This window comes from Corvus brachyrhynchos, unplaced genomic scaffold (genome assembly GCF_000691975.1).
Source record: "Corvus brachyrhynchos isolate BGI_N302 unplaced genomic scaffold, ASM69197v1 scaffold255, whole genome shotgun sequence".
In the NCBI taxonomy this organism is placed as follows: domain Eukaryota; kingdom Metazoa; phylum Chordata; class Aves; order Passeriformes; family Corvidae; genus Corvus; species Corvus brachyrhynchos.
The window spans coordinates 7088691-7114788 of NW_008238358.1; the positions used below are offsets into that span (position 1 = coordinate 7088691).

At 37.4% G+C, this 26098-nt stretch overlaps 1 protein-coding gene across 21 annotated transcripts in view; it reads right to left on the reverse strand.

The window, feature by feature from the left end:
* The window catches only part of MYO3B (myosin IIIB), a 252842-nt gene that overhangs the window by 146464 nt on the left and 80280 nt on the right, over window positions 1-26098 (reverse strand). For 17 of the 21 annotated variants that reach the window (XR_001862401.1, XR_001862400.1, XR_001862399.1 and 14 more), the window contains 10 exons: window positions 20117-20272; window positions 7772-7868; window positions 6769-6885; window positions 5816-5920; window positions 3237-3320; window positions 2348-2550; window positions 1886-1984; window positions 1173-1287; window positions 678-804; window positions 324-534 (listed from right to left, as the gene is read on the reverse strand). Coding sequence is in view for 17 of the 21 variants with exons in the window: in XM_017735716.1 (XP_017591205.1) it covers window positions 324-534; window positions 678-804; window positions 1173-1287; window positions 1886-1984; window positions 2348-2550; window positions 3237-3320; window positions 5816-5920; window positions 6769-6885; window positions 7772-7868; window positions 20117-20272 (1314 nt within the window). In the remaining 4 variants the exon portion in view is untranslated. The remainder of the gene's footprint in view (window positions 1-323; window positions 535-677; window positions 805-1172; window positions 1288-1885; window positions 1985-2347; window positions 2551-3236; window positions 3321-5815; window positions 5921-6768; window positions 6886-7771; window positions 7869-20116; window positions 20273-26098) is intronic. The other 4 variants (XM_017735724.1, XM_017735723.1, XM_017735721.1 and 1 more) reach the window with 3 other exon arrangements.

A 26098-nucleotide genomic window follows, 5' to 3' on the forward strand; every position in this document is an offset into this window, starting at 1 on the left:
GAAGTTTTTCAGCGTCCTTCAATTATCTATCAGCCTTCTGTATGATTTCATGTTCACTACATAGGAAGCATCTTCTAAAAAAAATTGTACAGCACTTCAACCACCCAATTTCCATTGACTTCAGTAGCTAAATTCTATTCAGCTCTTCGAAAATGATGGGGTTAATGTCCTGGAAACAGGATTCAGTATCACAGCATGAAAGCCATTTTGAAGCCTTAGCCAAAATAAACACAGCACTCTTTCTGCAAAATCACAATATACAAATGGATGAGCCCATCAGACATATGCACAGTAAGTACACGATTCAGTGATGTGTAACTTGCCATATATTTTTATCTGGCTGAAGCAGTGTATTAATACGATTTACAATCCAGCTGAAGAGCCGCCCATAAAGTGCTTTAGACATGGCATCTCGCACGTCCGCTGCTTTGTCCACGGTGTTTGTTCGGATAATAGTCTCCCCCCGTGTTACAACACAGTGGGAGGTTAGGGCCTCTTGAAGTTCTTCTGACCCAATGCTTAGTAATGCAGCAGCTAAAAGACAGTGGAAAAAGGCACACAACTGTGATTATGCAGTGGAAATCACCAGCATTGACCAACTGCTACCATGAGCTAGAGACTACCACAAATAGAGCCAAATTGCATTTACAGAACTGACAATGTTAAAGAGTATATACCATTATCTAAGGCTTCTGGGTCAGGAACCTCACTTTTATCTGTTTGGTGTTGTGAAGAAATAGCAGCAAACTCAATATTTCCAGTATTTAAGATTCCAGTCAGTATTCTGTACACTGAGTACACTTCCTGTAAAAGAAGACAAGAAGCACTTTGAAGGAATTCAGTTAGATACATCATATTTAGGCTATGAAAGAAAAACATGGGCATTGGAATTGGTATTAAAGCTTGTAGCTTTCTCTGAGACCAAGTTCTACAAGTTCAAGTAAGCTTCTATTTACACAAGAAATGGTGCAACAGAATTGCCTGAGTACTAACTGGGACCTCAGGCTGGTCTTGCCTTCTGAGTGTGTGGTTACGCTTTCACAGTTCAATTCTGTCATAACAAGAGATTTTGTGGCTTACAAAATTTTGTACATCCACAAAGCCAAAGGGTAGCACTTGGAGCTGGTTTTCATAAAGAAGGTCAATAATGGTTTAGCAACTGAATATCTTACCTCATCAGTAAATCCTATAATTCTAAAACAATGCTGAATCGCTTCAAATTGTCTTCCATAGGAATCTTTAGTAACAATATCATGCATTACTCTTCCAGTTTCATTATCAATATATCTAAATAGAGTGGGAGAAAGAAAGCATCACACTACCACATGTCAATACAAGCTCCAGTGACTTAAATGCAAATACCTCAGTAACTGGACGGAACATTTATCTCAATAACTTCCAATTATATAGTTTGATGCTAATTCATAAGAAGTTTTTGTTTCTGTTGCATTAACATCTGCTTATTCTTTGTTAATGTCTATTAATGTTACCAACATTTCATACACATCCCCTCACCCAGCAGAGATCAGATGCACCCAAAGCACAAACACCAATTAAAAACCTCCAAAGCATATTCTGGGTTCTTCCTGAACCTGAAATAGTATGGTAAGAAATCATAAGGTGGGTTGCCTGCATTTGGAAGTATGACAAAACATCAACATAATGAGCTTGGTTCTTCCTCTTACTCTTTTAATAGTTCACCTTTTCAAGCAAATACAAATAATATAATGCCTTAGTGTCCATCTTCTTCTCACCTTGGGAGGATTAAAATAGATCCTTAAGGGATGGAGAAGGATTAAGAGAGATTTTAAGGCATCATACTGAAAGCAAGTGCTGATCAATAGCTAATTTCAATGAGCAGTTAAAACAAGTGAGTGATAGTTACCTAGGAGGCTTTTTATCAGGAAGTCTATATTCAGAAAGTTTCTTCTGATGATAAAGGCCCGCATAAATATAATAAAATATATGGAAATTTTTTTCTCCCCTGGAAAAAAAAAAGTATCCTTTTAAAGCGCCTGTGTTTATTCTTGTGGCATCTTGTACAATGCATGTAAAAGTAGTTCTTATAATGAGCTCACTGAAGCAAGGTAGCAAATCTCCCACTTGTTTTAGTAGTGTAGGATCAACAGCTGTGCAACACAGAAAACCCAGTGAACACAACATTTCTCCAAAGAATGAAGTGACTCTGGCTTCTACTCCAAAAGAACCTGACTATTCTTGTTGTCATAGCACTGTACAAAGGATTATTTTTTTAACAAAAGACAGAAAAGTACCTAAACCAAAGAATTTTTGATAATTAATTCAAACACTATATAAATGCCATAGGACAGACAATTAATATACCTACACAGCCTGTTTTATGACCCTTGATTTTTCAAGTAGATATTCAGAAATCTTTGCCCCCATTACAGCTCCTGTAGGTGTAAACATCATTTCCAGATATTTTCCAAAGCGACTTGAGTTGTCATTGATGGCAGTGCAGGCATTTCCAAATGCTTCAACCAGAGGATTCACCTGAAGAATTTTCTCACGCAAAGCACGGTTATTGGCCTTGACAGTAGAGATACAAATCAGAAGGATAATTAAAAGAATATCATGCTTACCCACAATCCAGTTCTTGCTTCAGAAGCAAAGAATCCCCTTCTCTTGCTTGTATGGAATTAGGTACTGTGCTAACCTTTATATTTATACACCAAGAGGTCCAACAAACTGATAAGAAAATCTCCCACAGGTAGAAAAATACAGATTCTTCTTTCTCTGCAATTGTTCCATCTCTGACTTGTTTTATAATTAGTTAAGAGTACCAAAACCACAGTAGACTAAAGATGTTTACTTCACGTTAACCTGACATGGTTAATTTTCCCATTATTTTGTGCTAATAGCATTACTCATTACATTTAAATGTGTAAGATCTTCTAAGATTAGAGCCACAGCAATATTTGTCATTCTTTATTGTATAAATAAACAATGTTATATGTGATAAACACTGTACATAACTACAGGTACTGAACACTGAGAATCTGGCACCTTCTCTTTAAAAAAACTATTGACTGGCTTGGTGTGAATCATACTCTTGCATCTTAATTCAATAATCTCACATGCATGATTACTAAGTCCCTAAATCAAGTGTGACAATTCACATGAACAGCTTTAAGTATTAAAGATTAAATAAAGTGAACATTGGGGTAGGGTTGGGAAGATTTCTTCATAATTTTACATAATTGGCTGGGAAATACCTTTCCCAAGAAGGTCAAATGTTGGACGATCAGATGGGCACTTTCTGTCTTTCCAGCACCACTTTCCCCACTGATGATAATGCACTAAACACACACACACAAAAGAAAAATTAAGTGCATAGCTCACCACATGGTCAATTTCTTCTATTACCACTCCTACCTGTTATTTCATGTTTAGTGCCAAAAGTACAGAATACTTTAGGAGTCAACTCCCTTCTGAAAGGAGAGATAAGCAAAGGCTCAGTGTAATAATTTATTCCCTAGATTACTAAAACGCATCTCGCAACGCCTGATCACAAGGTGCATGTCTGAAGCAGTGACTGAATTTCGAAGGCCTAGAACACATAAACAAGTGACTATGTCTGAGCTCACTGCATTGACTTCATGGGAATTAACATGAATCACAGGGTACAGCTCTTTTTAACACACTGACCAAGAGTTTGCTCTGAAAAATAATCTTAAATAATAGGTCCTTTGTAAAGTGGCTATTCTGTAGGTGATGCTGATATTCAAGCTAGAACAGCAAACTAGCACCTAAACATTTCAGAAAAATGTGCATCTGTTCACTGGATGATTCTGAGAGGACATATCCACCTCCTTCCTGCATGAGCAGTCCTTAACACATGGTATTTTATAGGCTTCAAAAGGCTTCCAGACTCAAGAGACTAGCTAGAATGGTCTAAATCACTTTCCTTCTCTCTGCTCTTATGCTTCATGGGCAAAATGGAAGTTGAAAGCCAGTTCTCACTGGAACACAGAAAAATGCAGATCATAGAAAGTTTGAATTCTAACAGCATTTATTATTTGCCCATTTTTTCCCATGTATTCTACAGACCATCAGTACAAATATTATTCTACTTAAGGTAAAGTATCAACTGACATATAATTAAAATGTTAACACTGAGCAGTTGCATAGGTTCACATGTTTTTATGCAAACATCTGAGAACTATTGGCATGATACCATGAATACACAAGATTCTTGGCTGGGAAAAGATACAAGGTTCTAAAATACTTGCTGCAATGGCACTTCATATGGAACTGAGACTTGTGAAAAGGTTTGAAAGATGCAGCAGTTATCTGGTGGTACCTTGTGGTGCCTGACAGCAGGTGCAGGGACCAACTTTACATAATGTGTGCAATATGACATTTGCAGCTCATTTATTTGCTTTCTGTCAGTTATTTTTGCTCCTGGAAATAGGTAGCACATCAATTACACTACCCAACTTAATTGCTTTTGTGTGACTAGGGAAGTCATGCACAACAGTTTACACAGTTAAGGCCCATAAGACCTTATAGAATTGGTCAGAACTTGACTATTGCTTCAGGAGAAATACTAGACTGAATTTTCAAGCTTCACAGGAAAAAAAACAGGAGAAAGCTCAATGGATAAAACAAACAGAATCAATACATTTTCAGTCTGGCTATAGTGCTTATCTGGTGCACCTTTATATGAAGAACCAACATAACACTGGCCAGGTAATGGAGATAAACAAGCTCCTGTAATACTTTGCAAACAGGAAACAGGAAAATGATTTAGAGCTGAATGAAGATTATTTTCTAAAGATGTACAAAACATATAAAGATGCACAAAGTTAGCCTGATGAGCCGATGTAATTACCAATCTTTTTCCTCAGATAACAAGTTCTCACATAAGTTACTCTACATGAGTACTTGTTTTCTTTAATGCCTCCATCAAAGAACATGTAAGTCATTAAAGAAGTATTAATCATCTCTCAGGCCAGTGTACTTCCACATAATCAGTAAAATTCCTGTTTTCTTCATCTTTAATGTTTCTTTTATGTGTCTCCTTTTCTTGGCATTTTCCGATTTCAGGCTTTTCATTATTTTATTTCATTTTTGTGACTTTAAGAAAACATTTTCTATGAATTATTGTGTGATGTGAAGGGTAAAATCATGAGGATTTTATAAATAAAAATAATTATCAGCCTTCAATATTCATGTACACACAGCACATCAAATTAGAAAGAGTATGAAGTTATAATCTTAAGAATGTGGTAAAATCTTCTACAGCATGGTATTTTATTCTCATTAAAATCACTGCAATATAATTGGATTTGTGTCCTTATTACATTTACAGTAGACCCATCTTTAATTTATTTTACTAAAAAATTCATTAATGGTTCCTATTTTTTGGACTTAGCATCTTTTTGCAATAGAAAAGTGGTTGAAACTGTGTTAACCTGCTATGGCATTGAGAACCTCCTATTTTACACAAATGTAAATTATTGAAATACCTAAGTCAAGACAGGCCTAGAAACAGTGTGCAGCAATACTTTGCTGCTGGAGTCAACTGCCAGGACTTCATGGGTGTCCAGGAAACTATATTGATCAGGTACCTCCATCATCTTATTTGACCTTTCAGTCTCTTTTACATCACTGTGTCCTCTTCAGAACTCCCAGATCTGACCAGACTTCTACTCTCGTTTTGCTGATATACGAATAAAAGGCTTAAAGAAAAAATTTACCAAAATACAACATAACAGAACATTGTTCTGCCCTGTAGCACAGTGGCAGTCAGATTAATATAAAACCTTAACCAAAATGAACAGATTCTTACCTGATCTTTGCTGAATGTAACCATGCTTTGGTAGGCAGCATCTGCAGAGGCAAATATGTGGGGGGGATTTGATGAACGCTTCACACCATGGTAAAGCTTGGAGAACTAAATTTAAAGAAATATACACAGTAGTCAAAATACGCAACTTAGCTACATAAATCAGAACTGAAAAGAGGACAGTGACTATTATCTGCCTGTTCAACAGAAGGTAGTTGCCTGTTATACCACAGAACTTCCACTGAATCACCTGGAAGAGGAGTGGTAATTCTCGGCACTGCCCAATTTCCAGAATACAAATTACAACACCTAGAACGTACTCTGATGTTTCCTGCACAAGACAATGAAGAGGATTCTACCACAGGGAGGAGAATTTCAAACACAAGCCTTCAATCAAGGAAATAACCAGTTTATACAAAAGAAACTTACAGTGACTCTGAAATCTGGCCTCCTATCTGATTTAGGCATCCATGGAGACTAATTTATTTCTATCTCCACCTCTCTTCATATTTGTAGGGAACTAAACTGCCTTTATGTTTACAGAATTTGATTAATTTGTTTCTTTTTAGCCAGAGCTGATGGCACAGGACATGTAATAATCCATAGTCAGAGCAATTCTTCAGCAAGCAAAAACCTCAGCATGAGGAGGTTCATATAACCATCTTCTGGTTCCCAGAAAGAAGACCTAAATGCTAGACAAGAGTCACAGCTGTACCTGGGGTAATCTCTATCCCTCCTGTGGAATTTGTGCCTCCAAGAAGTGAATGAAATTAAATGAAACTGAATTTAACAAACAAAACAAAACAAAAGAAATATTTAGCCACACCGTTCTGGAAGAAGAAAAAGCTGAAGTTCAGTCTGTGCTCCTAACTTCCAGCATCACTTAAGTATTTTAGCTAGTGGTGTTAATACAAGATGTAAAGCAAGTACCATCCTCAGCTTGGAATCTCTCTTACCTGGGGAGAATAAATGCTGAGATTCTGGAAGGGGTTCAAGGCTATTAAAATGTCTCCAACATAAGTATAAATCTGTAAGTCAGCATAACGTTTTTGCAGCTGATGGATAATTGTATCCTGAGAAGATGACAAAAAGTTTGATAGTTATACAGTATTTTCCCATTTAGAAAGATTTTTGTAAATATACTGAGAACACTGTTTAAGAAATACTTATTGTAATTGTTACTAATTATTTTTTAAATGCCAAACCCACAAAATCAAATATTTTCAAAATTCTTGCCAATGTCATAAAACTAAGTTAAACAGCAATTCCTAATTGCAAATTAGAATATTTTCTTATATCAGCCTGAGAAGCAAATCTTCTGAAGAGAAAATGGTGGTACATGTTATTGCTGCACTTCATAGTACATGTCCATTTAATTTTTTTTATTTGGCCATGAAACAAGGATAATAATTTTTCAAGGATTAAATTTTAAGTAGTGGTAAAAGACTGTTTAAACAGGACACTAGCACAATTGATTACAATGTCTTTTCCTTGCTGGCATGTAATTTAAGGATTATCAACACAAAAATGTAGAGATACTCTGCAAATAGGGGATATTGTGAAATATGAAATTGATAGTTTTACCACTTTTTATCCAGAAGCTGCAGGTAATATATTATTCTATATAAATAAATTATTTTAGAAAAAAAAAATCACTTAAATCCAGATCTTTATGACTAAACTTCACATTTTAGGAAACTCACAAAAATAATTTAAACTAGCATCACTCATAATTAAGTTTTTCCACATAATAGGGTTCACTGCTACTACTTTTATGCCACTACATAGATTAACGAAGTGAGGGCAGCAAATCAGTCATGTGAGAATTCCTTTGCCTTGATGAGACAAAAGATTGCAAGAAGGAACTATTTTTGTTCTTCTAAGAGAGGCCTAAAAAGCAGAAATAGGCAAGAATGTGAGGTACAATTGTCAGAAACTGCTACTCAGACAGTACAGTACCTCATCGAGAACTTCTAGGTTTACCAGATCATCATCTAGAGAGTACTTGTCAGCTCTGTCCACATGGTAAGGTCCTCTAGTATGTATCTGTTCATGCCTGGAAGTTGTTAGTAGAGCACCAGTGTTATAAAAGTGTATTAGAGACAGCAAACATTAAGATGCAAGGGGGAGTCACGGGTGAATGTTTTTGTCATGCAGAAACTCAGACATGCTCTCTGAAATGTGTAATTTTGCTTGCAATGTCTTTTTATAAAAGCAATAGATCAGCTTGCTGTCCAGTGTACTACCTGTTTTCTCTTTCACAATATATAACCCCATCTATTTATCAATGTTCAGCAAGGATTTAGTTATTCCTCACTCACACTCAGGAAACAATAAAAAAATTCTTCCTCTTTTCCCTTCCCTCCTTGCTTTAAGTTAATAAACTACCACTCAGTTAAATTAAATGTTACCCCCACGTGCCCAGCCATAGTACTGTCATCTAAAGAAGTTATAAGAAGCAGTAAGTAGTATAAAATCCTATTGTTACCTTGATGTATGCCAAAGTGCCTCCTCAGATGACCCTAGACGTGGCCCAAAACAACATTTTTGAACCACAGCTGCCATCAGACTTTAAATTGTATGGATGTTCAGTCAGCTTGTCTCCAGAGATTTAACCCACACAATAAGCAGCAGAGACAAACTGTCACATAACCCCTTTATAATCAGATTATACTGAAGGAATCTTTGAAAATGTGGTGTATATGTTTTTAAACAACACATCATGTTGAAACGGGAGCAAATTAAGAGGCTGTAACATGTCTTCCACAGAGGGTGTGAAATATGAATGCTGTAAGTGCAACTAGGCTTTTCTTTACAACAAACATAATCAAAGCATAGTAGAAGGACACCCACCGAGATACAGTCTGCATCCTGCTGAGTAACACTTAGCATTGATCCTCAATGACAGTCCTTGACAGATTGTTTTTGCATTGGTTGCCATGTAGAAAGTAAGAATCACATGATCAAGCATCCCAAAACATGGCTAAACATTATCTCAAGCACTAACAGAACAGTAACCTGGCAGGAAACACTTGTTTATACATAATGTTCAAGGTTAATATGAAGATTTAGTGGGTCTTTTTTCTTTAATCATATCTTCATATGCTCTTGGAATCCTTTTTCAAAAATTAGCAATGAGGCATTTGCATTTTCCCCCGTTATGTACACTTCTACATTTCAAGCTGATCAGCTTTTATTCAGTAAAGAGAATTTTTTCATATCCAAGAGATATTACATCACCAGAAGAATTATTGCATGGAAAGCCTCTAACAAAGAGGAAGGAGTGTTAGCCACGAGTACAGCTTCCCTGATAATTGTGAATCACATTTAAAGATCATATTTTTCTTATGTCTATTTTTATTCATTTTCCTCATTTCCTTTTGGCTACTCAGTGAGCTCTAGAAAACTATTCTGTAATGGTTTATTTGAATTATAACTAAATAAAACTGTGCAAACTGTTTTGTCAGCTAGGAAATAAAACAGTGGGAAGACAGCAGGTTTTGCTGACAGTCCCACTACTTTCCCACAGATGGTGGTTTGCTTGATGTTGTACATATGAAGCAATGAAAGGAGGACATACGAACACAAATACAAAGCTATGAAAGAAAAATTGTTATAGTGGGTATTATTTCCCGTGGGCAGCACAGTGATCATTTGAATTTGTTCAAAATTCCATTCAATTAAATCTTCCATTTCCTGGTCTTCAATTAGGTATTGGGTTGTGGGTTCTTTTAGGCTTTTTTTTTTGAGTCACTGTATGCAAAAACATTACACTTTGCTGACAAGCCAGATCCTCAAAGGAGTAAGAATGCACGATGTACTACTAGGGTTTTTAAGTGTTGTTTCCCTTTCAAACCAGAATTCAACCTCTATTTTATCTTATTACTGCACAGAAAAATGCTGTTGTAAATAATGTAAATCATTTCGAGATGGGAGCACCCCTCGGTCTACAAATGAAGGAAATATTTTAACAGTTGTTTTACTCCATGAAGATGTAAATAGCAAAGCAACAGCTCAACATTACAGCTAACATAACTCATCTGTGAAGTTTTTTCTTCCTGGAGCAAAACATCATAGCCACAATACTGAATTGCAACAAACTGCAAGCAGGGACGCATCTACCAGAGGTGCAAGGAGGAGGGGGAAGAGGGCACATTCAAACCTAAGCATGTCTAATTGCAGAATGGCTTTGTAAACTAATCTGTTATCTGATTGTGTATTAAACTCCTGCTGTTTGTTCACCTTAAGTGATAAACCAATCAATTTTTTTTTATTGGAAAGAGTTCCTCTCAAACCAATGTAAATAAATAGGGAAACTGGTCTTAGTTAATGGAAGTAAAACATATATACCTTTGTGCACATATTTTCTGGCACTTAACTCAATTTCCTAAGTACATGATTAAGAAGAGGATATTAGGAGCATAACATCACATTAGCTTCAAATCTCCTGCTGGCCTCATCAGTTTTCTACTGACCCCTATGTCCTCCAGTGCATTGACAGAGTGGGAAGGAAAAATACAGGCAGTAACCTTTAATTATTTCCACAATTTTACATCAGAAATACAATCTGCTTTTAAAACACATTTTTAAAATTCTTAAAAAGCAGAAGGAAACATTCTTAATTGGGGAAATAACTGTCAGTACATATTTTGCATAAAAAGTAGAATTATCAGTCATTTTTTCAATTACCCTTCCTTTCAGGCAACGTATAAAAAGTACAAACTCTAAGCAAAAGGAAAATCAAAGATGTTATTTCCTCCTGAAGCAATCCTTGCAAGATGTAGTCTCTTCACAAAACAAAAGAACTGCCGTAAAGGGTGCAAAGGGCGTCACTCAAGGTACCTAACTTTGTTATAGAACCACAGGATGGTTTGGGTTAGAAGAGACCTGAAGAGCACCATTAGATTGATTCCAGAAATCTAGTGATGACCACTGTCTATTGAAAAAGGCCCTATGCTCCAAAGCACCCACCCATTACCATTTTATCATGCAGGAATAGCTGGAAGGGACAGTTTTCTTGGATTTTGGAGGGGGCGCAAAAGGCAAGAAGCATTTCTCCCTTGGGAGAACCATTTCATGAAAAGTCAGGAAGCATTCATTTGTTCTACTTTTGGTAGAGATAGTCTGAAAGAAGGTAACCAGTTACAGTAATAGAAATGCACTGTAAATAGCTATACACTCATATATCCTGCTATCAAGGGATGGGGAAAGAAAAGCTAGATGGACCACACAGACTTCTAGATCAAAAAGTCATTTTGCTGGCAGGTCCAACCTGAGCAATAAAGCAACACAGACCAAGAATTTTTGCCTTCATTGGGAAGCCTCTTTAATCTCTCTCCCCTCCACCCCTAGCATCCTTAGGGCCTTTCAAGAGGCCTTTACTGTGGCCTCCTGGTGCAGTTAAGCATTTATGTTTACTGTTTATTTGTTTATTTCTAGGATTTACAAAGGTACAATGGTTTCTGTATCTGGTCTTCTTTACATTATTGCCAATTTAAAAATTAATTCCTGAGATTTACAAGAAAAATACTCAACACAATGAGAAAGAAAAAAGGAGAGAGTGTGATACTGCCACGCAGAGATACACAGCCTATTTCCCATGCATTGCAAAGACTTAATTTTGCTCGTTTACATCAAGTTTCAGCCTTAAGTAATTTGTTGAAGCAAGGTCATAACAGAGGCACTGACACAGCCTTAATTACAATATAAATGCTACAGCTATAGTTTACAACCTCCAGTAAAAACACATACATCATACTCAGAACAGGATCACTTTCAGGGGCCACAGCAGCTTTGAGATTTAAAAATATATATTAAAAAGGGGAAAAAAGAATTTTAAACTCATTTGCCTAATATTCATATAGAAGAAGACTGGAAGAATTGCATTAAATTACATTGTGTATAGCATCAGAGAAATATTTCTGGTTCTGTTTCTGTTACTATCTCTGAGTCCAAAGCAAATGACTGGCTGGATGCAATCAAGTTCCTTGTGGTTAATTGCTTTCAAATCTAAATGTGAGCTGGCAGAGAAGCTTGATATCTGGTAGTAAGAATTACTTCCTTGGATGGACTGCTGCTGTAATCCAGCTGGTTCATAAGAAGGGGGAAGCTGCCAAGACACTGTAGCGTCATTCTAATACCTGACAAGGTAGACTGAACATACCTGCCCTTCTCAAACTATTAAATGCTCCTTTCTTTTTTTTTTCCCCTTTTCTATTTTTTCCCCAGGCTTCTTCAAGTTTGATTCTTCCTGATGTACTGATTTGCATTTTATCCTTCAAGATGCAAGGTTTCACAAGTGTCTGTTCCCCATTACAGAAACAAACTTCTCAATGGTGACCAGCAGTAGCACACTGACCCAGCATCACCCAAAACTGCAAGCACCAAACTCTTTATTGTCTACCTTAAACTTGTTTAAAACCATATTCATGCAAATGCTGAAGTTTCTTCATTCTTTTAAAAACTGAAACTAGAGATTAGCAGATCTTTTCTGATTCCTATGAAGAACCATATTTACATACAGGAACACAAGATACCTAGTTTGTAGGCAAACATCCAAGAGAAGTATGAGCCATGTCTGGAGTTGGCCTCTTCAAACCTGCTATAATTGGGAAGCTGCCACTTTGAACCACATAACCCAAACCACTCAATGCTTGATCAACATTAACTTTCAAACGTAACATCACTATATAACTTTTACATCAGGAGTTATTAGATTATTGAGGAAATACAGAAGACCATGGTTTTTCTCAACTTCACCTCCAGTGACATTTGATGGACAGGGCTACCAAAATAAATGTAGATGACAACTGGTGATTATTCAATATTTTTGTTACTTTAAAATTAATATAGATTTATCTACTGCATTTCATATAGGTGCTCCACATTATCTCGTCCAAAAGAACAGCCAAATGCCACACAGAAACCCACAGTATCTAAACTTTTGAAAGACAGCTTCAAAGAATATTACCAAGAGCAAAATTTTTAGAATGCATTCTGTGAAGACTCTTCTTCCCTGTCTGCAGTTCTAAGCTTTTAATCAGGTATTCTCCTCCTTGATGTTCTGCTTCTCCACCACAGTGAAAAGGCAGTTAATAGATCTGTTACTACATTTGAATTTCCCCATCTCACGTTCTGTTATGACATTTCTTTTTTAGATTTTCTCCCACATGCTATTCTGGATAGAGCAATCTGTTATTTTAAGACTGAGCATAAGTAGATAATGTCTTAATTGTTGTACATTTAAATGGGAAAAGAAAAAAACTGAACATTTTAATTTTGTTCCTTTTTGCTGATGGTCAGTACTTTTCAAGGCCTTCAGTTAAAGATTTAAAATTCTACAGTTTTCCATTTGTTCTACTCACAAGCCATGAAACATTTTTTGTTTTGTTTTGTTTTAATGGAATAAAATGGAGAGGTTACTTTTTTTGAGAAAGTCTTCCTAAAGGATGCAAGATTTTATCATCATATTTTATGCAAGGAAGGGCTGGGACAATTGACAGAATACTGGGGTACCACATGACTTTCCCTTTTAAATGTCTCCATGACAAGCTCTGTTGTATTTTTAAACATTATTTACGGAACTTGGTATAATTCCTAGCTTAAAAGGCTTTGAAAGTTTTTACATCTGTTTTTCAACTTTTTCAACACTGAACCAGCTGCCAGCTTTGCCAGCTTGAGATAAAGTCCTGACAAGCGCAAAAAACCTGGGATAATATTTGATGTTTATAAACAAACACCAGAGAATATACCCACTTTTCACAGTGCATTTTGCCAGTGTAGACAGCATGAAGTCATTTAAAATTTAGCAATATTAGGAAACAGACTAAATCTCTTCTAACTTTCTCCTTAAGCAGGCTGGCAATTGGCCTGTATGTTGGAATCACTTGTACTATGAACCAAAAAAGCAACCGACCACATGAATAAGTTCAAGACATCAAAAAGCACATTTGGAAAGTGAGCAGCTCTCTCACATCCTCTCTTAATGGATTATCAAACACACTTAAACATTATTTAACAAAAATATAATCTCCACAAACAAAGCAAATGTTTACTGCTAAGGAGAATTTATAATATCCATAATTTGTAACATATCTTTGCCTAGAGCCTTCCCAGAGCCTTCTCCAGACTCTTGGGCAGGAAGAATGAAAATAGAAATGGCTGGAGCTCCAGGCATCATACATGTTTCTCTTCATTAAAAGGTTTACAGTGACCACAGGTACAGTAGAGCTTTATAGAACAAGATTAAGTTCTTTCCTCAGACAAACGGCTACCTCTTTTTCATAGGTGTAATATATTAAGTAAAGCTGTTAATAGCCATTTCTTAAGTGAAAGGAACAGAGAAATATTGAGGGCAAGTGATAGAACACAGATTACACAGCAAATTAGAGCGAGAATGAGGAACAGAACATAAACCTCTACTATGTTTTTGCATTATAATTCGGGGGGTGCCTAAACATTCTTGGTATTATACTGACAAGCAATCATATGAATCTTTATCTTGAAGAACCTGTCCCTGAAATACAGCAAGTTTATGGTAAGCTTGACTTGTGTACCCTTTTTTACTTAGAAAATACAGTATTTATCACACTCAGACACACTGAGTCTATCAAGACTCAGTTATTACTATTGTAAAAAAAATGTTTTTATAGTTCTGCTTTTCATTCCTGACCAATGTTTGCTTGTTCTGTTGTCCACACCTTGCTGTAACTTAGATTCCTTCTTTTTTCCTCCATTGTCCAATTTTATGCTACATGAGGTATGATTCTTTATGAATGAATGACATTTCTTGTTCTCACAATTTTACTATGTGTAAGGACACCATTTGAACAACCATCGTACAGTATTTGTGTGAATACAGAAATGGGAAAGTAAAAAAAAAAAGGAAAAATAGGAAAAAACTATGAGTGAGAGCCTGTGAAAGCATCCTCTCTGATTTTAAGGAATGCTTCCTGCCTAGAGGCAGCTATATATTGATAGAAATAAGACTGCTGTGACTCCCAAGATGATCTAGAAATTAGTATCCATGTGTTAAAAAGGAATTCTGTATTTGACTTTAGAAGAGATGGGGAAGAATAATTCAGCATGGCTGGAATGAAAACACGTGAAGCAACGTTCTGATGTACTTGTGGGGTATGCCCAGCCCCCGCCCTGGAGGGACGTCTGCTGAGATAAGGAGAGTGCCTAAACCTCCCACCAGAACTCCCCTGGAAAGGGAATTACTCTTTAGTTAAGGCGAGAAGAAGACAAACCCAGAATCCTCTGGGAGACCCTATGCAGATCCTTTGTAGCCCACTGGCCTTTACCCTCTGACACCCACCCCCTGTATCCCTGTAAGAGCCAGCGCCCTGCCCCTGTGAGGGCAGAGAGCAGCTCGTCCCTGGCCTCCCCTTTGCCGAACTAATAAAGCTGCCTCGTGTGGAACAGCTACATGAGCCTCTCGTCTCTCCTCCTGCCCTGCAAAGCTGAGCTGAAATCACGAGCTGACAATCACTAAAGAGCTGACAGCTTCTGCACGGGCCCTCCTAGCCAGCAGCTGAGGGAAGACACCGGGCCTCGGGAAGACAGTCTCTTTTTGGGACCATCTCTCTGGACCGGTCACAGCTTCGTTGGTCAGAGCTACTGACCCCTCACCAGCTGTCATATGTACTAACCTCTATTTTTCAAGGACTGAAGAACTTTTATAAAAATAGAACTAGTGGAATACTTAACACTGAATAAATTTCTTAGAATTAAACTTCATACAATTGTTATTATGTCAAAGCTGTTAATGAAAGTGTATTGATGCTAATTAGCCATTATGCTTTGGTATTGTTAGAAAACACACACAGTTAACTGACAGCTTATAAAAGGGATATTGATAACAAAGATAATAGCCAGAGCTCATCCTTACACAGCTGTGACATTGGACTTTCTCACCAAGTTTTTCCCCACAAGAGTATAAGACATAAGCAATGTAGGAGTGGAGTGCTAATGCTGAAATGGCAAAACACAAGAATTTCAATCTAAAAGATGCCAACAGATGAAGAATCTTTTTCCTCTTTACAAGTGTGGAAATTCTGGCTGGGTTTTCAGAAAACACCTATTTGCATAAGGATAGAAGATATCTGCATCTCACCAATTGCCGCTGTTATCCCCAGAGAACGGTGAAAATCACGACATAAAACCAGGTCAGATGATATGGCCGAAGCAAGAGCTCCGCTCCATTTAATGAAAAACTCATCTTATATAATGCGTTTCGCAATAAAGAAATTCCATGATTGGCCCTTGGCTAGCCACCCACCACAGTAAGCGGCTGAGTGGTATAACCACCCACTTCAAAATATTATTCTCACAATTCCATTGTTCTCACAACAGCTTGCAGGTGTAGAAATGGTTTCCATTCTCTCAAACTGCTGTCCATCCAGTTTGCATGAGAATGAAAGCTTTCACAGAGAAGCTGTGAGAAGCTGGATTTCTCTGTTTCTCAGCTAAAGCATGAGAAAGGAAAAACTTCACAAATGCTTCAGCAGCTGGAAAATTCCTCTGCTCCTGTCTTTTAGCATCCACAACCAATGAAAATAATTTAGGGAAACTGGTAGAAAAGTTTCAAAGAGTACCTTTTTCATAAAAGAAGCAGGATGAATTGTTAATGTCATTTTAAACGTGGTCTTTTACTAGCATAAACATTTTATTTTTATTATTAATTTTTAACCTAAAGGAAATCAGAGAATATAAAATTCTCTAGTAAGTTGCTTCATGGAAAACTAACAACAATGATGTTTCAGTCAGTGGCTCCAGAGGCCAACCCAAATAATCCTGCCAAAAGGGGCCAGCTTGTTTCTTTCTACAACTCTCCTGCTTATTCCTGGTCATGTGAAGCATTCCCTCCTTCACTTCAGCTATATCACCTGAGGCACCTCTCTGCAATCACTAACAGAGTAGAAAATTATCTGTGTGTTTCTATTGGCTTAGTTTTTTTCTCTCACTGTAGAAGTCCAACCTCAGGAGGCTTCTGACAATCACTGAAGCTGAAATTAAAATGACATCAAGAGTTTGCTCCTGGGAATCGAGGGAAAATGAGAGAAAGAAGCCAGTTCTCTCCTTTTCACTAGCAGTGCACTGCTAGATAAGCTCTCCATGTCTCTCTTTCACATGCTCTAAGTCATTACTACTGACTTTCAAGTCTGCAGGCTTGTTCTCAAGCATAGTAACCTGAAGTGATGCACCAAAATAGGCAAAACTGGCATGGCTCCATCGGAAAGAGAATCCTATTAAAAACCCCACAGGTGCTGAGTCAGTGCAGAGTCAAAAGACACAAATCCAAAGCACCACCCTGGAAGACTTTCATATGAAGACAAAACTTAGATACCTCCCGATCAGTTGTCATCACCAGTGACTCCCTGGGCTACCTCAAAGAAGAAGTGCTGTTAACCCAAGCATACTGAGATTTTCTAGTTTCTGGAAATTTTCAGCCTGTGGTCTGAGAACATTTTCTCTTACTTATCTTTTAAATGATTGATCTGTAGTGTTGCTCTACTCCTAAATTTGGGTGTCTGTTTTTCTTTATTTCTGAACACCAGGAAATTAATGTACATTTAATTGTACCTGTCATGAGCGCATCAATAAACAGAAAAAGCATGCGCTATATTCAATGTTGTAATAGAAAGGTTTTGCTTAACATGGGTTTGAATTGGCCTTATTTACTTTGATGTGGTCACTATACACTCAGATGACTTCATTACAAATGAATCATTACAGATGATCATTACAAATGAATGTCCGTAAATTTTCTACTGTTGCGGTGGCTAAGTCCACTTTACACCCCCCAAGTTGCCCTAAAAGTGGTCTCTCCTTACAACACTGTGCTAGAAGATTCTCCCTTTGTCTAGATTCTGCTGGCCACTGGTCCTCTCCCCCCTCCCATCCCTTTTCCCATTGGCCCCTGTTACATCATTCAACCTTGTCTCTGCCCCCTAGCCCTCAGACTACTGGTTTTGGATACTCTGCCTGCCTTTGGGAGTTTTCAGGATAAAACCAGCGCGGGCTTTTGGTTCTGGGTTCCTCTTGCCTCTGTTCCCTTCGGGGTGCTGCCATTAAACACCTCGGAATTGCACGCAGACAACCCCTCTCGCCTCTGTCTCTGGTTCATGCACGGCCTGTGGGTGTGAGCGGCTGTTCGCGACCACCTGTGAGGGTGAGGTTGTGTGCACACGTGGGTGCTGCCAGAGCACCGCCTGAGCATCTCCACGAGGGACCCAGTAGGAATAAACATGGCATTGATCCACCGAAGCCCTCCACAATATTCTACAGTATCATCTGGTCATATGTTCTTCTGCATGTCAAATTTTGTATTGAAAATTATGTTGTAGATGCATTACAGAGGTTTTAAAGGCTTTTAACTGGTAACAATTTTCCTAGAGGGTACAATAGCCCTATTACAGAGCCAAGTCTTTTACTATTATGAGGCGATGTCAATCCTCTGGGGAAAATTACAATTAGATGTACTTGGTGGTTGGTTCTTCTGTAATAATCTTATGTTCCTATTCCAGTATTAACTGTCTGGCCCACAGACTTAGTATTTTGCAGGGATATGCTCTTGCTATCTCATTGAACTTTGTACCAATTTGATCAAGTTCAAAATCTTTAGAATATCATTCTGAACAATATGTTGTAGATTTCAGTGGTAAACAATAGCTAGATTTCTGTCCTCACTAAGCATGCTCTCAACCCTGATCACAGTGGGCTGGTGCTTCACAGAACAAGCAAGGATACCACAGTATAATGCTAAAACAATCAGAAAGATTTTTGTTTGAAAATAAAATATTTAAGCTGGGTTAGGTGGTGATGGGACAGACAAGGAGTTAAACTCCCTCAGATGAGCACTGATTCATACTAGGGTGCTGGGAAGCAAAATCCTTCCTACATTCTAGTCATGTGTAAGGTGCAGAAGCTTGTCTGTTGCAGCACACCCAGTTAATACATCAAAAGGCTTGAGAAAAGAAATGCTGTCTTGGTCTTGGTTCTTCGTCATTCCACAATATGGAGCTCAATCCCAGAAGAATGTATTGGAATACCATGACAAATCCATTCCAGAGCTCCTCTTAGCACAAGGATCATTCCACTCTGTCTATATGTGCAATCAGGTCAACAGCTGGAAAAATTCTTATACCTCTTGGACCAGCCATGCAATAGTTGCAGGCAATGTGATCTGTGAGGTGCTATATGGGGAAGGAATCTTAGGAAACTAGAAAAAGCAGAAACTTCTATTGTAATGCTGGCATAACTCCCTCGCCCACAGTGAGCATTTCCAGGTATGTTTCCCCAGAAAACAAAGAAAACAACAAGAACAAACACACACACCTCACAAAAACAAACAAACAAAAACCCACCACCCACAGAAGTCAACTTCACCTTGAAACTGTACTTAACAGCCATTCCTTTATTTTAACTTATACATTTTTGTTTGGGCCTTTAGCATTTAAGCCACAGAGTTTTATGGCATCTAAGTATATACATGTTTATGACTTATGAATCATAACATCTAATTTACTTAATCAACATTAGTAAGTAGTTATTTATAATAATGGGCCAGAGCTTATCTAACTCTAGAATTTCATATTACAGAATGATTGCTGAGCTTGGGACAGTGTGTTCATTTGCATTTAATTCTCTTTTGAAATAGTGAAATTCTGCCACCCTCTGGACAACAACTAAACTAAGACATATTTACAAGCAGCCTCAAAAGATGCCACTTCTGCTGATAAACGTGCATTGCTTTTTAAGCACATTTATAATTAATTACTGGGCTGAATGAAAAAAATAGAAGTTGTTATTAAACTACAGACAAAACAACTACTTCCAGTACTTATCAAACAGCAAACTTCAAAATTTTCTGTTCTTAACTTTTTCTAGTAGACACTTGAATGCTCACAGTTGTATTTTTAAAGATCTGTTACCAAAGCATGATATAATTTTTCATGCCAACGTGTATTTCCACAAATCAGAACATTCTGGAATTATCAACATCTTTCTGACCAAGCCAAATGAGAACAAGTATAGAACAGAGTTCAGTGGGAGAAAAAAAGGCAAAGAAGGTTGCATTACAGCAGATCAAAATAGCTTTAAAAATTGTTAAAAGGAAAACACGTCTCTTACATTCACATGGCAAGCAGCACTTATTGCTAAAAATACTGCCAAACAACACATTGATATGATCATTCAAAACAGTAAAAGCCTCATGCGAAATTTCAATTTGTGCTTCCAGTGTAAGTGTGGGGAAGGAGGGCTGTAGCATATATGTTGCTACTGTAGCTGGTACAGTACCTTGTTTTGGCTACGGAGCCTAGCTGCTGTTGTTCTTGGATGAGCTCAGCCAGCTGTTTTTGCAGAGACATATCTTTACCATGTACTTGTTTAATAAACGGATGTTCCAAAAGATGGGTGACTGAAGGACGCTTTTCAAAATCTTTGATTAGACACCTGTGACAGACAAGTAGGGGTCTCAGACAATGATCTTATTTCGTTACAGCATGAACTGAGTCAGCTTACTGTGTGGCTGTTACTCTGGTTTTTTTTCCACTTATTTGAGTTCCTCATTATGTAACAAGACTCTTCCACACTGCAATAAATCTGGCATAAAATACTTAGCTAAGTGAATGCACTCCACAAGTATACAAGTATAAAGGCTACAAATTTGAGCTTCTTTAATCTCTCTTTTAACTGTAACTAGATAAAAGGAAAAAATGACATTGTATCCTGTAAGAGCTGTACAGTTAATACACATAAAAATTAAGATGAATAGACAATACTTCATTCACTTTAGTTTTCTACCTACTCTCTGATGAGAGTTTGACTATGAACTATAGGACATAGCCTATTAAAACCACGACTGAAACCTGTGGTACAACACTAATCAGAATGACTTCATATAGAGCTTTGTTTTTAAAAGGAATGTTACGGGTAGATATTCTATATCGCCATGATGACTGTCAGCATAAGAATTATAAAAAAAACTGCCAACCTGTATAATTCAGTCTGGAAGAGAAAGGAATGAGTCAGAATTAAATGCTAGCCAGGGTACCCAAGTTCTTTCTGTGATAGAAACAGGTGAACTAGTAATGAGTAAAGAAATACATCCTATTAAATCAGCGTAAAATAAAGTACCATGCTAATTTATATAATCAAGATTTAAATTTGGAGAAGCCATCACTCAAGTTGAATTATTTTCTGCATAATAAAGCTGAAATAATACCGTTCAAACAGAAGAATGGTCCAACAGGATAACACTGCTTTCAAGTATCCTCTAATTAATAATATTAAAACATTCTGTTCATCTTGCTCAAATAATAATGATATTGAAATTATTTGAGAATGTGAAAAAGAAGTGCTGCAATTCAGTATATACCTCCCTTCTAGTATTTATAATTTTAGCAAATTATAGCTCAAGATGAATTTATTTGATGAGATGCATTCATATTACATACTTCACAATTTCATTTCATATTTGCTGAATAATTACCTAAAGTACTTCCCTTGTAGGGCCAAATATCACAAATAAAGACTATCATTTTAGCCAAAAGTTCAATGAAACTTTAATTATATTTTATATTCTAGTAATAAAAGTAACAATGTACAAAATTTAAACTACATTACGAAAAATCATACACATTAATTGATTTAAAATACTACCAAACACATTAGCAAGTTATTAAAGTTTAGCCTCACCTCAAAGACTTTACTGAAGACTAAAGTCTGGTCTTAAAATGATCCTGAAATATCTTTGAACATAACTTTAATAGTTTAGGTTCCCAAAAACCATTTTGCAAACCTCTTCTGTACATCTAGTCCAGAAAAGAAAGTCTGTAAAATGTGTTACCAGTTTTGGAACTATTCTGGTGGATTTTTGCTACAGGCTAGAACTGTAGTCTCCTGATAGAAACACTAAAGCAACACAACCTGCTTTATCTCCATCCCTCTGAGTGCAAGGCTATAAATACCAGTCCTTCCCCTCCATGAAAAGATCCATCATTAGCCTTGAACAGGTTCTGACAACCCCCCCTACCCCTTTTCTTTTTTGTAATCTGCAAATTTTAAAAGCCAATACACCCACACAGACAATATGGTCCATGCCAATCCTTTTTAAATTCATGTTTCCTGAGAAAAAGGAAAAAAGCATTTGAAAAGAAAGACAACATTAATCAGGAAGACAGAGGAAAACAGAACAAAACAACAAATGCTACGCGTTACACAAATTCACAGATTGATGGCAAGTATCTGAAGTGGAGATTTCAGTCTGAAAAGCCCATGCACTCAGGATTTTTACCATTCTATCAATAATTCCAAATTTACAGTATTTGTTTATTGTTAATATATAAATGTTCTTATTAAATTTGACTTCATCTGAAGTTTTTCAGTACTATAACTGAATCCAAGTGAATCTATGTCATAGGGTCATGAATAGTTTGTGTTGGAAGGGACCTTTCAAGGTCATCTAGTCCAAACCCCCTGCAATGCACAGGGACATCAACTATATCATGTTGCTCAGACCCCTGTTCAACTTGACCTTGAGTGTTTCCAGGGATGGGGCATCTACCAACCTGTGTCAGTGTTTCACCTCAACGTAAAAAATGTCCTCCTGACATCTAGTCTGAATCTACTCTATTTTAGTTTAAAAGCATTATCTCTTGTCCTATCACAAAAGGCACTTGCTTTTCAGATAATAACACTAGAGTTTAAATGGATTCTCTTCAAAAAATTACACAGTTCCAGAGAGGATATCTTGTGTTTATCAAAGTGGGAAGAACATACAAACCTTTGACCTGGTAGCATGCAGTTATTAATATGAATTCTCTGAGCTCTGAACAATGCATCCACAGAGACACTCAACAGACAGGATACAGAAGTTGCATGAGAGTTTTTCTGTATAGATAGCCCCTAGGCGAAACATCCAAATGTCCAGGATACTGCACTCATAGTGGAAGCCCAACAAGAAGAGACATTTCGGAGAAAAAATTTCTTAGCTTCTCTATTGCACACCTGAAATTGGAGTTTTTTAGGTCTGGCAGATGTTTTAATGAGCACAGGTAAGTTCTGTGAAGGAGGTGATCTTGGAGATCTTTAGGATTATTTTTGCTTCTGTTGCATAATCCTGCCAATCCCCCACTGACTATTTACTTTGTGTGCATGCTTCACCTTTGCAACAATTGATGTTTTTCTATTGTCTCATATAAATGCAGCCTTCATTCTCTGGTAGTAGGATATTGCTGCAGTCTGTGTTCATGTAGGATATTGCTTGAAACACAATCAAAACTTTGCTAAATCTCAGGATGACTAAGTTAATGAGACAAGGCACATCAACATGATTCTGTGATCAAACTCTGTTCCAAGCTGAGACAGAGCACACCTCCTATTGTGCCAAATTTGTGCCTGCATCAGAAGAACAGAGTCCTTTCAGACGGTTAATGAGATGACACAACAAAGCAGAGAGCAAGTAACTAACAGCTGTGCAAGGGTGAGGGAGAGCTGCTTAAATTCATGTCTGTAACTTTCTATGTCAGTACTTCAGGGAAGAGACTGACTGGAATGAACATTTCCACTGGAGTTGGTTTAATTCATCAAGTCAAATGGCAAGTTCCTGGCACTTTAAAAACACAGCATCAGACAGACCAGGCAGGCCACAGGGAACTCAAGTGTGTATGGCACACACTTCTTTAAATAGCAGAAGTTTTGACACAGTCACTTCTAGAAACTACTCCTTACAAGGCTTCAAATGCAGTAAACAGCTTGCAGCTTAGTCACTGTAAGTATTGTGGGCTCACTGTGTACTCAAATACTCTGTGCCAATTTGATGTCTCACCAGGCTTGCTGTGATGGAATGTCATGGTAAGCTGTCATGTGACACTGAAAACACAGCCCTTATGTTTCTCAGTGCATATTCCTTTGTCTTTATTCCTCTCTATGTAGGAAAGACCTATTAATACTCTGCTTCTACACACTGTCAGTTCAACTGTGTTGCTTTTAGTGCAGCGTGAATGCCTGCTGCTGCTGCTGTTCTTGATCAACATCATCTGTAAAATAACAATTCTTGGGCCACCATCTAAGTGCTAATGAAAAATGATGCATCAGACTGCCAGTGTCACTGCAGGTGTTCAATAAGGTGTCATCGTCATCCTCCTGGAAGCAGTATTGACACTCTAATGCTCTTCAAAAAAATAAAATTAATATAGAATATCAGCTCTTGAAATGCTAAATCCTGCACAAAGGTGAGAACTATCACAAAGTTTTCTACTGACCTGCACTCTGATGGAATTAGAATGTGTGGAAATGTTAATTATATGGGTGTCTGAGTTCATCGTTGCCAGTAAATTCAGTGAGGAGATGTATCTAACATATAGGCCAGAAAAAAAGAAATCAAGAAGTAATTAACAAAAATTCAGTAATATTAACATTTGAAGGAGTACAGTAACAAAACAGCTTTCACAATTTCACTCATCACAAAATACTCTGAAATCAGCATGTGCACTGTACAAGTGAAAAACAACATTTAAAAGCCCTATTAAGGAAGGATTTGCTTCTGAGGAAAAGAGAAAACTAAAATATCTTCAGCTTCTCATCTGAGCATTCATTTAAGACCAGTTTGGAATAGTTAGCTCAGGCACTGTCAAACATCAACCATGCTGCAATTATTCATAAAACCAGTAAATGTGCTGCATCCGCAAATTCAGCCAATTTGTTTGGCTTGTGGAAATTAAAAAAAAAAAAAGAAAAAAGAAAAAGGTAGTGCATTAGTTTGAACTGAGAAAATTGACTAGCAAATCTACTACAAGATGGGTTCCAAATAAGGTATGATGAAAGTATCACATTTGGTCTGCTATTTTTTGGATCTAAAATAACAGAAAGGCTAAGTAAGTAGAGATAAAAAAAAATGTATGTTTGCCTTGACAAAAGTCAATCCATTATCTAATTTGAAATTCTAGTATCTTCCATCATGCTTTCTTAGCTGAAAATTAATTCTCAGAATTCATTAGCGTCACTACATTAAACATAGGTTGCAGCCATTTGCTGCAATCTCACAGCCAGGCTCCTAAGCACCATTTCCATTCTGCCACAATAACAAGCAAAGATGAAGCATTTATTAGCAGAGGATAAGAGCAGCCTCCCATCCACATAGGCCCATCTGAGACAGCCTCTAAAAATTCACTGGCTGCTTGCACTCGGATGATAACATTGTTGGAATTGCTGGGTCTCGACAATGTAAACAGCCATTTCAAAAAGAGCGAATCAGATGGCTGAAATGGAGAGATATTTATCAGCATTCATCAGCTAATATTTACTAATGAATAAACGGAAAGAAACATTTCATAAGAACTGCAGTGGTGGTCTAAGTCTCCTGTGTGTTCAGAAATAGAAAAATAATTACGTCACTCACTATTGCAGCCAAACCTAAGTAGAGCAGCAGCAGTTCTTTCTTCCAAAAATTCTCTTTCATCAGACCTATTATGATCTATTTGACCCCAAGTACTTTCTTTAAAAAGAAAGAAACCAAGCAGCTGTAACTCTCATAGCTTAGTTACATTATGATTTATCACCAGTATTTTTTTTTCAATTATTACATTTTATAAATGCCACATTTTCTGATGATTTCTTATCTGCTAGAAGTGTATTGCTAGAACTCATTTTGTCTCATAACCCAAATATCCAACCAGACATCAAGCAACTATTTAACATCTACATGCACAGAAGATCCACAGGTTAATATTCAGAAGGAATTATGACTGTCCATCAGACTCTGTATTAGAGCTGGGGAATTCACACAACAGCCTCTGGGTGACAGTGATATAAAGTCCCTGTGCTGTTCAACTGTTATCTGTTAGCTAAAGTCCTCATTGCCACTCCTCTGGTCCCTATCTCCCTGCCACTCCCTGGCTCATCAGGGTGCTTTCCCCATCACCTGCTCCTCTCACAGCTCTAGACCATTCTCCCCTGCCTGCCACATATTTCACTCCTTGCACAAGTACCTGCTGTCTAGCAGTGAGAAATCTTTCCAGGACTCTGTTATTAGGATAAAAGAGCTTTCCAGGGTCTTGAATCAGACTTCAGGCCATCCTGAGGTGCTAAGATCCTCTCCTCCCAATCCCAGAAAATACAGTTACCAGATTACCCCCAAAGATAGAGATGGCTCCACTAAGGTTCTAGAGTGGAAATTTCCCAGAGGAAGAAGAGTAAGGTCGTATCTACTTGAAAGGAGGGAGCATTCACTCCTAAGCAGGGAGAATGAGGTCTCTAGGTTCTGAGACTTTTTTTCAC